We start from the raw sequence: 17386 nt of genomic DNA, 5'->3' as shown, positions 1-17386 counted from the left end.
GAACAAAAAATAAGCAAAATGTAAAGAAAAAAGGAAACAAGTGGTATTTATTGGACAAAAGTTTGCTTACTTGATAAAAAGTGGCCAAAAAATTTAAGAAAAGACAAAAATCGGATAAAAAACGGTAGCTGAAGTCTGAAAAAAGTCTTGATGAAAATGGGACAAAAGAAGTTACAAAATGGCCAAGGTAAAAAGGGGTTAAAAGGTTTCCCCTTTTTAAGGTTTTCTCGGGGAAAAATAATTAAAATTAAAACATAAAGAGTGACATCACTGACTTAATAACAGCTTCTACATGGTGTCGCTGATAATGTTGTGGGCTGGTCTGGACAGAAAATACCGGGGCTAAATGTTGGTCCCAGTCCAACTGTGTTGGGAACCATTGCACTAAATACTGTTTCTTTCCACTTATTTACAAAATGAAATTATTTAAAATATATGTTATCACTAGTTTTCTAAGCAAAATGTTGTCGTCAAACACTGCTATAAAAGGCAAACGCAGTGATGTCACGATATCAGGTTAGTTCATCGTCCACCAGCAGATGTCAGAGTTCACTCAGATTTTCTGCTTGAATTCTTCTTACAAGCTTTATCTGTGGCATTATTTCAACTGCACTTTAGGTGAAGGGTAAGTGCACACTGGGTGAAGGGTGTCCCAAACACCATGTAGAGAAAGCACAGTGTGAACCACAGTGTGAGACTTACGTGAGAGCCTGGGAGTAGTTAAAGTGAGGAGTTACTCCGAGGAACTTCTGCACCTCATCCATCACTGCAGCAGGGTCAGTCCTCAGCTGATGACCATCTATGACCATCACCTGCACATAAATACATTCAGACTGTGACAATGTTTGGATAACAAACATAGTCATAAAAAAGACAGTGACCTCGCTAAAATAAGCGGCTCAACTTTAACAAGAAGTTTGCTTTTTATTTGAAAATTCAAGCCATTAAAGGAAATATAGTGGATTTACTCATTTAGTTTTTCATTTTTGTGAAACAAAACACAATAATCTTTACTAAGTATATATCTGATGGTCAGAAATGATTTTTTTTAAAGTTTGATACAATATACTATTTGATACAAATTGTCAAAAAACAAGTAAAAATACAAATTTTCTAATCTGTATTTATTGTGTATTTGTTTCCCACTTATTCATATGATATAATAGCTATTTATTCTGTATAACTACATAGACCCCTTAATGGCCTACGTCACGAGTGATGTGGCTGGAGGCATAAAGAGCATACGCCGCTGGCTAAAGCATAGACGTATATAAACACTAGATGATGCAAGCGGGATTCGCCAGCTCAACGGCGGCCATCTTACCTCAGAACGTCAGTTGTCTGACGTGCTCTACGGTAGCTGTTGGAAGGTCAGTGATCAGCTTAAACAAAAATATCCTTAACTCGATGAAATATTGACGGATTTACAAACGGTTTGCCTTATTACAAATATTATTATACATAGGTATGACATAAGATGCTTGTACGTGTTGAAATTACCGCTTGCCGTTTGAAAATTGGTTAAAAATTGAGCAAGTTAGGGTTATTTAAATAGTACATGCACCATTGACATCGATATGATGGTCAGCTGTCTGAGATAAGATGGCTGCCACGTTGTTACGTCGCTCCCCATTGTCTAACAGCGCGGGTAAGTCATCTAGTGTCTAATATATATATCTATGGTGGTTTCCCTCCAGGCTAAGCCCCGCCCATCAAAATACATCACAATGTTTACAAACAATCAAACGGTCTATATAATAACGTGTAATAGAAACACATTGTGGTTATTATTAAAGGAGAGGAAGTGAGGCTCGGACTCAATAAGCTTCTTCCTACTCCTTTTTAGGCTCATAAAATGCCTTATTTTCTGGCTGTATGTTATTATGGACTTGTACACCCTTAAATTGAAGTTTCAATTTTTATTTTGATTTTTTTTAAGTTAAAAAAAGCTTATAAACCTTATTTTCTTTTATCAAATGTTCATTTTTTTTAATTTAATTTTTAATTCAAGCTTATTAACGTTTGAAATACAAACAATCTCTCTTTACATCGAGAGTAATCTAGAAAAGAAATAAAGCATGTTGTTAAATAAATTAGGAATAGCAAAGCACCTCATTTAAAGGGCCCATGTTAAGCTAAATCAACTTTCCTGTGCTTTAAACATGATAAAAGTGCTATTAGGGCTTCATACACATGTCCAAAGGGTTTTTTCATTGATTCCCTCAATCGTTAGTTAGAGGGTGAGTTGCCGCGCCTCCAGGAAGCTCTCTGCCGTGATTGACATGTAAACTGACACGCCCACAAAGGTGAGCATTTCAGCGTCCTTCCCGCCGTGCTATGTATGTATATTTTACACTCTATGTATGTACTGGTGAACGCCCCGCCCCCCACGCTCTGTCTAATGTTTATAAAGCAGCATGAGCTCGGCTACGGAGTGGGTGGGAGAAGGGCGGGCCGTCCTCTGGCCCTACGTCACCGCGCGGGGAGGAGGAAGTCAGTGTCCCGTCTATAGACACGCCCACTCATGAATATGCATAAGTAGGCCACAAATCAGCCTGTTTGTGTAGAGTTGCTCAGAAAGTGACGTTTCAGAGTCTAAAACTCTGGAAAACAGTTTGGGAAAATAAACCTCAAATACTATGTTTTTGGGGTTCTTAGAACAAATGGAGATGGTGAAAAATAGCATGACATGGAACCTTTAATACATAGTAGCTCAATGTCTTATTTTACAATTTGCTCGATTAGGTTATGATGTAGTTGAGCTACAGAGTGTCTTAATGAGTGACATATGATGTATTTGTATTTCTGGCTTGCAGCCAGGGCTTGAAGCTTCCATTTGATGTTTTGTCAGGATGATGTTTACACATTATGTTAGTAGTAATGTGGTTATTGCATTGTGAGGGACATAGGCAGGCAGAGTTCAACATGCATCTTTCATGCAGTAGTTCCAGCACCAGCAGCTGCAAATATAGATTTGTATAACATCACAAGGTCTTCTATCCCCCTGTCCATAAACATTCAGGCCACCATGAGTTCAAGCCCACATACCTGATTAGGTGGGTAGTGTGTGAGCCACCTCTCCAGGTGAGTAGCGTACAGACCAGGAATGAGACAACGACTCTGTAAGGAGCGAAGCTCCGTCGGCGCTCCCGATGTTGCACTGATGACATCATAGAAGGTGAACTGCAGGGCTGCATGGTCTTCATGAGCTCTTTGATGCTGCCGGGGGAATAGTATATGGAGTTAGAATCAGGCCAAAACCTCAAAAACAAAACACACTCGATGAGTCACGAACAAAGTCAGAGTGGTTTGCAAATACAAACCTAATAAAAAAACAATGCATTTTGTTTAGCAAATAAGAGACATACCTATCAAACAAATAAAACATGTTTGACACACACACATAAACAGTTCTTCAAATACAAAAAATATCATTCCACTACAAAAAAATCCTTGAATTAAAAAAAAACTAAACATTTCTACTACAACGAAAAACTGTCACGACTTTTGGTACTACTTTGCCAACTTGCGGCTCCACAATAAGAAATGCTCTCCGATTCACCCGCACATGCCAGTAAACTGGCACAATCACAATCAGTTTCAAAGAACATATAAATAAATAAGCACATGCAAAAGAAAAGATCTTGGAAAAGATCAGTGAGGATAAAAATGATAAAACATGCTCACTATCTTCCAATATTCCAATATTTACTGTATCTAACTTATGATTGAACCCATGCAATAGTGTAAAAATGCTAAAACAGGGGTAATATGGTCATATTTCAGCTGAGTTCTGGACAATTTACAATTGGTTTATGGAATTTTGATTCATGCAGGTAAAAAGGCTGTTAGAGTAATCTAAAGGAGAAGAGATAAAAGCATGTACAATTGTTTTTGTGTCTTTAAAAGTTAAAATGGAGCGTATTCCAGAAATTCTACCTCAGATGGTTAAAAACAAGACTGTACTAAATTTATGGTGTGATGTTCCAAACTCAGATTACTGTCCGACCAGACGTCAAGGTTCTTAACCACAGGTTTGATGTTATTGAACCAGCAAATGTAGGAGAGTTTTGTGGTGTGATAAGATATTCTGTTTTTTCTGGATTCAGCTGTAGAAAAAAAAAAAAAAAAAAAAAAAAAAAATTGGGACATCCAGTTTTTAATGTCAGCGATACAGTTGATTAGCGAACTCAGCATACCAGGTTGACAGAGCTTTAAAGGCAGATACAACTGCGTATCGTCAGCATAAACATGAAAGGAAACTCCAGCTAATTGCGTCCAAAGTTTTAGTTTTCTCTTTCTGATGATTAACACTGTCAGCGCTGTTGTAGAGCGCTGAAGGCACCACACAGGCTGTAAGAAGTGTCTATGTGTACATGCCTACCTGATACCAGCTGTAGGCCCTGTCCGAGGGGTTGATGAGCAGGGTGATGATCTTGGCTTTGGGCAGCAGGGCCGCCGCACGCCGCGGTGACTCCTCTGAGGGGAAATAGTTAGCACTCTTCTCAAACAGGAAGTCTGTGCTCACATTGGAGGGCATTGGGAAAAACTCCATGTACCTGCATTAAATAGAAACACATCATTTTCTCAAACATGTCTGGTACACATTCCAAATATAGGTCTCATACACGAGCATCCATCATTTTGTGCAAAGTCAGCCCTCCAGAGCACACAAACACACACACACACACACACACACACGCACCCAGCTACCCTTTTATAATTGTTTCAAAGTCAAAAACTGCTTTTAAAGTCGCAGAGTTAAAGCATTCATTGGTGGGAGGGAAATTGCCTCAAACTAAAAGGGTGTTTAATGAAGAATTGTCATTTCAGCTTCAAGTCTTTAAGGGTGACTTAAGAAGATGCACCAGCTGTGTCTTTGACAGCTTAGTAAACCATTTATGGGTCAATTTACGCAGCCATATGCTGGTTGGCAGTCTTTACAGATGATTTTGAAGATACGGCTGTAGTGTTTTGAACTCTTCAATATGCCAGACAAGCCTGTAACAACCCTCGAGAATGAGAAATGGCTGTTTGTAAGGATGTAGTTAACCTTTGAAATTCACTAATAAAAGACAAAGTCAAACAATTCAAAGCTGCTTCCCCCAATATTTTATTTTATAATAGATAAAATCATAGCGCATGCCCCATTGATCAATGAACGTAACGTCGTTTACTCCAAAAAGAAAGGAAAAAAGGTCAAACCTGCAGCTTTTCATCTCCACCACACACACTTTGTTTATTGTCATTTTCTCACACATTGCATTGTGGGATGTGGCGTTCCGTAAACAGACGGATAAACGTGTTTTTGCTTCATTCTCACAGTGATTTCTTATGTTTTTCCATCAGACAAAGAGTGCAGCGATTTGCGCGCAGGGTTGGGGTCAATTACATTCTTAATTTCAATTACAACTGAATAAATGATTGCGGTGACTTGCAGCATTTTTTCCTATTACAGTTAAAATTACAGGGTAACACTTTAGTTTCGGTAACACCTATTAACCATTAATTCGTTCAGAATCAGAAATGTTTTTAATGGCCATGTACAGTTTTAAGGACAGTACAAGGAATTTGTCTTGGTAGTTGCTTATTAGCATGCAAATTAGTAACTTACTGACTCTTAATTAGTCATTATTAAGTATTTATTAGGGATGTAACGATTCACTCAACTCCCGATACGATTCGATTCACGATACTGGGTTCACGATACGATTCTCTCACGATTTATTTTACAAAATAAGACTGTGGAAAAATGACTGAAAAATATTTCTTTATTTTTTGGGGATAAAACTAGAAAATACTGTACTATTTTCCTTTTATTTTTCATTGTCAAAAGAATCCATTGATAAACTATTCAAAACAATGCCATCTAACTAAACATCTTGAATGAAATAAATAAATAATACAAATGAAGAAGAAGCTTATTAATTTAAATTCTGGTTCTACAGTAAACAATGCAAAACTGCATAAATGTGCAACTGAAAATGTATTTTGTGCCTTAACAATTAGACTTAAAAAAAATAAAAGTAATTGAACTGTTTTTACGTCAGATATTAGTTTGGACCAGCAGAGGGCGCTGGTAACACAGTGGTCGGTTGGCATGCAGCTAAGTGCAGCGAAGAAGAGATGCTATGCTAGCAGACAGAGCTAATAGAAAAACGTGACTTTTACAGATATTCACGTAATATCACAGGTATTCTTTTGGTGCTAAAGGGGTAAAGAATCATTTATGAACATATTTAAGAGTAGAAGGCGGCCAGAAAGAGAGTAGTAAGAGATGCCGCCCGCTGCCGACACTTATGGACGACAGAAGGGATAATATATAGCGGCCTCTGCTGTTTAAAAAAAGTACTGCGATTCAATTTTCAGAGCGTCGATGTGTACCGTGACACCTATGAATCGATTTTTAACTGCCTTACGATTAATCGTTACATCCCTAGTACTTATTAATGCCTTATTCTGCATGGCCTTATTATACAACCAGTATGCCATTAACTAAGAGTTTTCCCTCAATAACCTCAGAATTATTACTTATTAGTAATTAAGGAAGTTGCTGTATATGAATTACGATTTCAACATGCTAGGGTTAATGTTAACACTAACCCTGTTTGGACTGCGAGACTGGCATTAAGTGTATAATCAGGCATTAATAAGAATAAGTCATTAATAAGTACTTATTAAGAGCCAATATGTTACCAATGCTAATACGCAACTAATTCATGGTTCATAGGTGTTCCCTAAACTAAAGTGTTACCAATTACAGTCATCATGATTCCACTGAAAGTCAATTACAATCACGTTCTCAATTACTAAAGTTCAAATTCAAATAATCACAATTACTGAGCCTTTAATAAATAAGCAAATGAAACTTAAACTTCTTCTTGTGTTAGCTTTCTGTTATCATCTGATATGATAACCAGTCAGTTTTGAACCATGTCTTAAATCAGCTGTAAAATACACTAAAAAAAAAAAATGTAATCTTCCCATCCAAGTTGTATTTCATCTTATGGTTACCTTGTTAGGGTTCTTTATCCATAAAAAAATATTTGTGTTATTGTCTTTGGTGTGGGCGTCTGAGCATTTTTGCTGACAGTAAACTGCTGAATTTCAATTTATTTAAAGAGATAAAATGATCCTCAAAGAACTGAGATGTAGCGGGAAAATCAGACATGAAACAATATATTTTAATAATTAACAATGTATGTGTAAGCCATAGAACAATAACATGGTTCCCCAGTTTTGCGTTTTAATTAAACTGTAGTTTTTACAGAATTTCCATGCCAATTACAGTTACAAAATAGATTATATCTAAATTATGATTACAACTGCAACAGATGTTTTCAATTACAGTTACAATTAGAATTCCGTCATAATTGCACTTCATTATCACTTAGGCAATTACAATTATACTGACCCCACCTGTTCGCGAGACACCATTTTTCTTCTACTACGCACCCATCTCGATGACTCAACATCCCACAATGCAATGTGAGAAAATGTCAACAAATGGACTGTTTATGGTGGAGATGATAACAAAGTTTCAAGCTGCAATTTCAACCTTTTTAGAGAAAATTATGTTTGATTAATTTATCCATGAGGCATAACCTATGATTTTATCTAATAAAAAGATTATCGCCGGTAGCAACGATTTTGGTTTTGTGTGACCTCACCAGTCTATTCCTTTGTGGTAGTTGTTGGTGTTAAAGAACTGGACCTCCTCATAAGTCTTTGGGCTGGGGAAGTTACTGGAGATGGAGGGATGCATGAGTAGGAAAAGATAAAGAGCAGTGGTTCCTGAAAGAAAGAGCATAATTCATAACTGGCTCGTTAATTCAGCCGGAAGGAGAGTGTGCATGTGTGTGTGTGCGAGCACGTGTGAGTATGCCTCAATGTGTGTGATAGCATATCTCGACAAAATCACTCTGAATAATGTCATTCATCAAAAGATTCATACTGTATATCTCACTGAGATTTCCCTTTCTGTGTGAGTGAGTGAATCGTGTGTGTGTGTGTGTGTGTGTGTGAGTGCGTGTGTGTGAGAGTGAGTGTAAATCAGGTTCGGGGTCTATTACATTTTTCAGTTACAATTACGTTTTCAATTACCCATGTTCGATTACAATTCAATTATGATTACAGTGAGCAGCATTTTTTCCCAATTACAATTAATCACAATTACTGAGCATGAAATAAATAAACTAATACAAGTTAATCTTCCTTTTGTGTTAGCTTTCTGTTAGCATCCCTTATGCTAACGGATTCAAAATCAGCTGTGAAATACGCTAATAACAAATATTTATCATCTAATTTCCTACATCTCTATTGGTTACCTTGTTGGGCTTCCTCAATAATGAAAATATAGGTTTTAATGTTTTTGGTGTGGACACCTGAGACCTTTTTGGTATATTTTGGTGTATACTCCTAGATGTAATTTATTTTTAAATGGCAAAATGTGGGAAAGCTTGATATGAAACATGTTTTAATAATTGTTCACTACATACAGTGGATGAAAAAAGTCTACACACCCCTGTTCAAATGCCAAGTTTTTGTGATGTAAAAAAATGACACCAAGATAAATAATTTCAAAACTTATGATAACCTGGTTGCATAAACATGCACACCCTTAAGCTAATACTTTGTTGCAGCACCTTTGGCTTTTATTACAGCACTCAGTCTTTTTTGGGTAAGAGTCTATCAGTGTTGCACATCTTGATGAGGCAATATTTATATATTTAAAATATAATATTTTATATAACAAAACTGCTCCAAATCTGACAGATTGCGAGGGCATCTCCTGTGCACGGCCCTCTTCAGATCAATCCACAGATGTTCAATCGGATTTAGGTCTAGACTCTGGCTGGGCCATTCTAAAACCTCAATCTTATTCTGGTGAAGCCATTCTTTTGTTGATTTGGCTGTGTGCTCAGGGTCATTGTCGTGTTGAAAGATAAAGTTCCTCTTCATCTTCAGCTTTCCAACAGAAGCCTGAAGGTTTTGTGCCAACACTGCCTGGTATTTGGAACTGTTCATAATTCCCTCCACCCTGACTAAGGCCCCAGTTCCAGCTGAAGAAAAACAGCCCCAAAGCATGATGCTGCCACCACCATGCGTCACTGTAGGTATGGTGTTCTTTTGGCGATGAGCAGTGTTGTTTTTGTGCCAAATATACCTTTTGGAATGATGGCCAAAAAGTTCAACCTTGGTTTCATCGGCGCATAACACATTTTCCCACATGCGTTTGGGGGACTTCAAATGTGTTTTTGCAAAAGGAAGCCGAGTTTGGATGTTTTTCTTCGTAAGATAAGGCTTCCATCTTACCACCCTACCCCATAGCCCAGACATATGAAGAAGACGGGAGATTGTTGTCACATGTACTACACAGCCAGTACTTGGCAGAAATTCCTGCAGCTCCTTCAAAGTTGCTGTCGGCCTCTTGGCAGCCTCTCTGACCAGTTTTCTTCTCGTCTTGTCATCAAGTTTGGACGGACGTCCTGTTCTTGGTAAAGTCACTGTTGTGCCATATTTTCTTCACTGTGTTCCATGTTATGTTTAATTCATGGAAATTATTTTGTACCCTTCACCTGACTGATATCGTTGAACAATGAGATGCCTCTGATGCTTTGGAAGCTCTCTGCGGACCATGGCTTGTGCTGGAAGATGTGGCTACAAAAACGTGAGGAAAAGCTACTAGAAGAACAGCTGAACTTTATTTGGGGTTAATCAGAGGCACTTTAAATGGTGACAGGTGTGTGCTGGCTCCCTAGTTATAAGAGGGTGTGCACACTTTTAGCAACCTCATTCTCTCAGTTTTTGATTTTTACTTCACCTCCCTGAAATGTTTCAGTTTGTTTTTCAATTGCATTGTACAGGTCATAGGTCACATTAAAGGTGGAAACAGTTGTGAAATTATTTATCTTGGTGTCATTTTCTTTACATTACAAAAACCTGGCATTTGAACAGGGGTGTGTAGACTTTTTATATCCACTGTATGTGTAGAACTGTACTGTACATATAACTAACACGATTCCCCAGCTTTGCGTTAAATTATAATTGATGATTATAGACTTTTCATGGCAATTACAATTATTAAGTCAATGATCTAAACTCAATTACGATTTAATTGCGATTACAACAGCAACAGATTTTTTTAAATTACAATCGTAATTATGCCATAATTGTAATTAATTATCAATTACGCGATGACAATTACAATTGACCCCAACCCTGGTGTAAATTCACTGATCATAGGACTTCCCATCAAATGATTGGAAACCATTTGACATTAATCAGTGGGGGCCATGCCCCCCGTCTTGCCCCGGCAGCTCTTTCCTCACTCTGTTATCCTGAACACGTTCTCCCTCACGTCCTGCTTCACTCGCTTCCTTCTTATTCCAACACCTCTGACACTCCATCCCTTCAGACACTAATTTATAACAATGTAATTGTTGTTGCGCTGGAAACGACGCTGTAATGACTGTTCCTCCCATTTGAGAGATGATCATGTGGTAATTAGCTGCAATACAAGACCTCCCCACCTCTCACCTTCAACTCCACCAATTAAAATACAACATGATGGCACTCGGGGACTGAAGAAACTGGACACGCAATTTTAATGAGCTTTTTTTTTTTTTTTTGTTAATTTTATTTTCTTTGAGAGAATTTTTGTATAAAAAGTGGAAGGTTAGTAGCACCGTGTTCTATTTCTGTGCATCTAAAGTAGATACATGTGGGTGGAAAAAAAAAGCCTCCTCCTTTGTTTCCCTCTGACAGCATTAAAAGTGTGACGGGGACTAAACGAATAGGCTGTGATATAGAGAATCCAGACACCTGGGCACGCAGGGGGGAGGTTCTTTGTCGAATGTGAATAATGTGAATGTGTGTGTTTACCTGTTTTCTGTGGTCCTACGACCATGAACTTAGGTAACCTGTCGCAGGTTTTCTCTTTAGACCAGATGTCTTTGTGCCGTTTGTCGTCACATGGGTTCTGTATTCAGGCAGAGGAAAGGACAGGAGGAGGAATTAGTCACAGTAGAGGAAACCTGCTCAGAAATACAAATCAAAATAGCAAAAGATTGAACGATGCTTGCATGAGCATAGTATAAGAAAATCAACCTTGTCTTAATAATACCATGGCTTTATTAAGCTAACATCAATAATGACAATAATAATGCATTGGAGTAATATAGCGCCTTTCAGGGTTGGGGTCAATTATAATTGTAATTGCGTAATTGATAATAATGTACAATTATGGCGTAATTATAATTGCAATTGAGTTTAGATAATTGTGAATGCTATTGAAAAATAATCTATAAAAATGGTCAATTATATTTTAACGCAAAGCTGGGGAACCATTGTTACATTTCTACACATATGCTAGTTAACAGTTATTAAAATATGTTTCATATCAAGCTTTCCCACAATTTACCAATGAAAAAAAAATTAAATTCAGGAGTATACTGACACAAAAAGGCTCAGACGCCCACACCAAAAAATTAAAACCTACATTTTCATTGATTAGGAAGGCTAACAAAGTAACCAATAGATAGGAAAGAAATTAGATGATAGATATTTGTTTTCAGTGTATTTTACAGCTAATTTAGGAGGAAGGTTAACTTTTATTAGGTCAATTATTTCAGGCTCAGTAATTGTGATTAATTGGAACTGAATGTAATTGTAATTGACTTTCTGATAAAAATGAATTGTAATTGAATTGTAATTTAAAAAATATAATTGACCCCAAGCCTAAACAACACAAAAACCCTCTTAACAACCAAGCAAAAGCCTCTGTTACATTTTCTGAAAGTTTAAAAAACTAACTCTTGAAAATACAACAGTTTCGGGGGAAAAGAAAAGTGGAAAAAGAAAATATGAATATTTTTTTCTGAACACAATTACATTAATCAGAATCAGTTGTAAAAAGCTGGAAAAACACTGTGTTCTTCCAGGTTCACTTTTCGTTGAAACTCAAGGCAAGTTAGTGCATCAACATGTGTTTCCTATTTGTTTAGGATATCCAGATTTCTCTGGCTTTCCAATGTGTCCCCCAGCTAAACATTGGTTTTAAACTCTCTTTCTTGAAAATACGTAATGACTTCGCCCTTAATGATGCATGATTTTACTTTTTTTTCCCACCGATAAACACACTTCTTTATCCAACATTTATGTTTGAATTCATATAATAGATGTGCTGTATTCTGCCTAAATGCACCTGTGCAAACTGAGACACACAAGTCCATACATGTGGGATAAATTCCCTCGCAAACACACCTGCCAGAGTGGGTGTCTTTGTTCAGGAAAGAGCTGAAAGTACTTGTGTGCCAGTTGGAGCGGTGGGAGCGTGTGTAGTTTCAGGTTGGTCCATGAACGAATGAAGGAGGCCAGGTGGACAAACGTGTACAGACCCAGTCGGTCATTGCCATAGTTGGAGAGGTGGGTCATGAAGATACTAATCTGGAAAAGTGAAAAAAAAAGAAGAAAAAGAGTAGGAGAAATATATGTAAAACTGAGATAAGATCAAAAGGCCATTTTGCAAGTTCTCATGTTTGTTGATGTGATTTCAATGGATCAGCAAACAGATTAATTACAAATTTTTTTTTTTTTTCACAATTACAAACGGAGCTGCTGTCCATTGGGCATCGGTGTTTGCTATCACTCAGCAAATTGAAACTGTGACTTTTATGTAAGATCGTGTGTTAACTTTGAGCTCTTGCACACAGCATCAAGTACAAAGCGGCGAATAGATAAAAGTGAAACGGATGTATTCACTGCTGCGAATAGATAAAGCCGAAGAGGCAGCACAAAAACTCCTCTTTTTTTTCTTTTTTTTTTTTTTTTTGCCACTGGGCGCATGAGGAGCCACAGCCACACATGGGGGAGAGTTTCAGAGTGTGTCAGTGTGTGTTCATGACAGCTAATGTGTGTGAGGAGAAGAGGAGAGACTCAGAGGGAGCAATGGTCTGGGCTATCCGTCCACGCCTCAATGCTTTTATAGGCTGATCAAAGAGACAAGCTAAGATAACTGCTCCAGACAAATGCACACAGCCACACGCACACACACACACACACACACATTAAGCTTCCTTTGTGGTCGCGGGGAACTCTGGAACACATCCGCCATTTATATATGAATTATTTGTGTGAGTGTGAGCACGTATGTCCTAGCGGGCTCTGGCTGAATCGCAGTACGTGCAGGTAGGTCAGTGAATGTGAATACACACGCCGTTTGTACTTTAGAACATTAGTTCTAAATTAATGAACTTTTGGTGAAAATAGAAAAAATATAGTGCTTAAAAGCTGGTTTGATATGAACAAATTATCACTTAAAGGTTCCATATCATGCTATTTTTCACCCATTTACATTTGTTCTAAGAACCCCAAAAACATAGTATTTGAGGTTTATTTTCCCAAACTCACCTGTTTTCCAGAGTTTTAGCCTCTGAAAAGTCACTTTCTGAGCAACTCCACACAAACAGGCTGATTTGAGGCCTACTTATGCATATTCATGAGTGGGCGTGTCTATAGACGAGACACTGACTTCCTCCTCCCCGCACGGTGATATAGGGCCAGAGGACGGCCGCCCTCCTCCCACCCACTCCGTAGCAGAGCTCATGCTCAATGCACACCTTAGTGGGCGTGTCTGTTTACATGTCAATCAGGGCAGAGAGCTTCCTGGAGGCGCGGCTTCTCCAGCTCAGTGCTGCGTCAAATTCGTCATCAAAGTGGGAACGCGTCATCAAATTAGAGCGAGGTGTTTGGGCTCACCCTGCAGTAAGAAAGGAGCAAATCACCCTCTAACAACGATTGAGGGAATCAATGAAAAAAACACTTTGGTCATGTTTATGAAGCTCTAATTGAACTTTTATGATGTTTAAAGCGCAGAAAAGTCGATTTAGCATAACATGGGCCCTTTAAAGGGACAATATTATTAAAAAAAATCACTTTATAATATTTTTGCTACAGTGATACACATCCCTTTAGCCTCATTCAGAGGGCCAAAGATGAAAAAGTTCAGTGTCCTACCTACCTTGCTATTCTACATTTTGTAAAAAGTCAGCTCCAAACAGGTGAGGTGAATTTTCCCCGCTCGCTGACGTCAAGGAGCGTTAACTCCTCCTCAGGAGCAGTTTCATTTTTAGTACCCGTTATATCACCGTGTATTGCCTTTGACTTGATCTAACATGTTTGTGACCCAATGCGACACAGAGGTTGGACAAAACAAACAATTATCACCTTAAATTGACTATTCCTGTGGTTAGTAGAGGAGAAGAGAAGAAGAAAGTGACCTAGTTCAATGTAATGTTCAATGCATAAACAAATGCTCTTTCAGAAGGCATTCAAAATTACTTCTCACTATAAACCAGTAAATACAGCCTAGTAGATCAATTTATGTTTATTTTACCAAAAAACAAAGATGTCTGTCTGTTCTAGGCGTTAATTTGTGGAATAATGCTGATTAAAAAAATACAAAGGAGTGACACACAATTTCTTTTAAAAGGGAAAATGTCACAATATATTTTAGAGAGTTTTGTGAAGCAGTAGCAATATGTTTGGGTTCTTTGTTAAATGTTGTATAAGAAAGAAAGTATATATTTATTTATTTTTTTTTGCCTTATTTGAAAAAAAGCAACTCAAATGTACTTGTTGAAGGCTTGCATTTCTTCTGTGTGTATTATTGAGAAAGATATGTTTGAATAATTTTTGTGAGACTGAAACAAACAAACTGAACAAAATCTGCAAATCACTAAAACTAAAAGCCTAAAGAAACAAAGCACCTGGTGTGAAAATAGCTTTGTGTCTGCATGAGTTCCACAATCATACATGTAAACATGCTAATGCTCATTCAAACGTACACAGCGAATCTCCTGGTGACAGAAGGCTGTCGCTGCTCATCTCCAACGACGAAGGTTGCTGCAAATACAGAGCGACACTGTGTCGGAGGTTTGATGGATCAGCGTCCGGCTGACCTGAAAAGCTGTCCAGAATACTGATCACCTCTGAATACTGAATCAGAGGGGTGTGTTTATGTGTGTGTGTGTGGATGAAAGAGGGAGAGACACCATGCAAGTAGTGAAGGTGTTAGAAAAGGTGCACATAGCTTTTTTCTCCCACATCTTTTGAACAAGTAACATGAAAACATGAATGAAGGAGAGAGGGCAAAGCCATATATATATATATATGATATATATATATATATATATCATGTCAATCCAGTGGATGTTAGGGTAACAATGTGGAACCACTGTGAAAGGCACTGCCAAGTGTTCAGCCAGGAATAGCAGAGCAACATGCCAGTAGAAACTGTTTACTCTCCTCTACGCTCAAATGAATTGCACTATCCAATCCACAGCAATCGTCTCCTCTATTAAGTATGAATGAAGAACTTGAAACCCTGCCCAACGATGAGTGCAAAATTAAATCCGAAAATGTCTCACTGCGGAAACAACGGCTCACAGCTAAAGGGAATTAAAGGGTACTAGAATATTTGCATTTCCTGAAGAAAATGCAAGTGAGGATGCAGCTGCTGCCCCGCGTCGTAGTATGCTACATGAGGGAATTCAGAAGATCCATCCATCCATTCATTCCACTCTAAAAATGGGAAGGGAGATGAAAAAAACACTGCAGTTGAAGGGTGATGGGTAAAAAACTGTTGAAGATAGAGAAAAGTGAAAACTTTTTTGAACAAAAGTTAGACCACAAAAGTAGAAGCAGCCCTGTGCTAAAATGTAGACAAGTTTTGAGATCTTAATTGTCAAAATCAGTCAAACGCTGAAGGAGGTGAAATCCCAGAAACTACAATGGAAGAAATCACTACTATCAATAATAATAAAGTAAGAGGATAACAATAGTGAGGATGCCTCCTGAATCCTCACTAATTAAAGGGGATTTAAAGGGAACACATCCCCCTCTGATGGACAGTAGCCCTCTTCGGCACCCATAGGGAGCTGGAGATAGCTACCAGCAGACCGCAAAAACCTTAAACAGGAACAAGTGGGTCCTGACCAACATGGGATTTTTAAGGCCGATGCCAATAACGATATTGGGGTTTTTAAAAAGCAGATATTAGATGAATCGGTCGATAGCCAATATATGAAATAAGAACATTGATATGAACTGTGATATGTAATTACAGAACTCTCTCCTGGTCAGTTCTGGTCAGACTGCTCTAAGCGTACACTGATAGTATTTACCAAGATCTCTGCCCAAGGAAGCTCCTGCTATGTTATGACTACCGCTATCGGCAACATAACATAACACTGAGAGCATTGAACAGCAGCAGACTCACTGAAAGCTTGTTTACCTCCAAATCCCAGACTGATCTGTTCCCCAAAACCCTTTGACATAATAAACCCTGTGTCCACATCTGACCAGCAACCCTAAAGCGTGACTCCATCTCATTCATCCAAACCGCAACAACAAATGGAATATACATTGTGCATGGACACAAAGAAGCAAAACACTACTGAATTCAAATAAGGAACTTAAATTGGTAACACTGTCAACATAAGGACTGTAAATCCACTGATAAATAAGAAAAGTTGTGAAAACTGTATTTTTGGAATACAATGTAAAAAAAAAATATTAAATAAAAAACGTTGCTCAATTTACAAACAGTAAACATGGGTAAATGAAAAAAAGGCCAAATGTAACTGTAAACAATGAACTAGTGCACTTCTCCCAGTGTTGTAATTTTGTAATCATTACTGCAAATATTAAAGAGGCGTATAATACATCAGTTACATGTTATAGCCTGGACAATTAATCTAGAATGATGCCCTCGGCCGATGCTGATTGTCTGCAATAGCTAAAATCGGCCCGATTAATCGACTGCACTGCAGTGGTTGAGGTTTGAACCAAAAGTCAAAATAAAAAAAGAGATTTGGATTGATATAAACTCGAGTACCTAAGAAAGACTTCAAAGACTCCCATTTTTCCATTATATTTTTTTAAGCTGGCAAGCTGATCCAAAAGTGATTTATGTTGCCTTCAAACCTCTCAGTAGCCCCTGATGTCTGACTCAGGATTGTTGTATTTCTGTTGCAGGAGCATGTGTGTGTGCACTTTAGTCAACAAGCAGGGGGATTCTGGGTGTTACTGAACACCAGGCTTAGCACTGTTTGCCAAATTAAACATAGGCGAGGCAAAGGCATTGATTTGTGTTTGAAACTGAAAAGTCTCCAAAATTAGAGAAAAGAATAACCAAGGAAATGAGAAAGTAACCTTGACATGTAAACGTGAATCAGGTTTTAAAAAAGCCACTTTTGTATGGATGGTAATCCTGCAGCATAAAAAGTTGAAAGCTCACCATCCCTAAGATGGTAATCACGTCAACTTTAAAAACCTTCTCTCTTCGTGTAGTGCCACATCTTATTTTCTGAATACTGGGTTGCCT

The 17386-nt window shown here is 38.0% G+C and overlaps 1 protein-coding gene across 2 annotated transcripts in view; it reads right to left on the bottom strand.

Annotated features, from left to right (window-relative positions):
* ndst3 (N-deacetylase/N-sulfotransferase (heparan glucosaminyl) 3) overlaps window positions 1-17386 on the bottom strand; it is a 72728-nt gene that overhangs the window by 7267 nt on the left and 48075 nt on the right. For both annotated transcript variants that reach the window (XM_028472258.1, XM_028472172.1), the window contains exons 7-12: window positions 12265-12447; window positions 10885-10981; window positions 7671-7794; window positions 4385-4559; window positions 3049-3219; window positions 703-812 (exon numbers count right to left, since the gene is read on the bottom strand). In XM_028472258.1, the coding sequence (XP_028328059.1) occupies window positions 703-812; window positions 3049-3219; window positions 4385-4559; window positions 7671-7794; window positions 10885-10981; window positions 12265-12447 (860 nt within the window). The remainder of the gene's footprint in view (window positions 1-702; window positions 813-3048; window positions 3220-4384; window positions 4560-7670; window positions 7795-10884; window positions 10982-12264; window positions 12448-17386) is intronic.

The sequence above is a fragment of the Gouania willdenowi genome, chromosome 1, assembly GCF_900634775.1.
Source record: "Gouania willdenowi chromosome 1, fGouWil2.1, whole genome shotgun sequence".
Taxonomy (NCBI): domain Eukaryota; kingdom Metazoa; phylum Chordata; class Actinopteri; order Blenniiformes; family Gobiesocidae; genus Gouania; species Gouania willdenowi.
The sequence above is the reverse complement of the archived record's forward strand: the minus strand, read 5'-3'. Positions and strand labels throughout refer to the sequence as shown.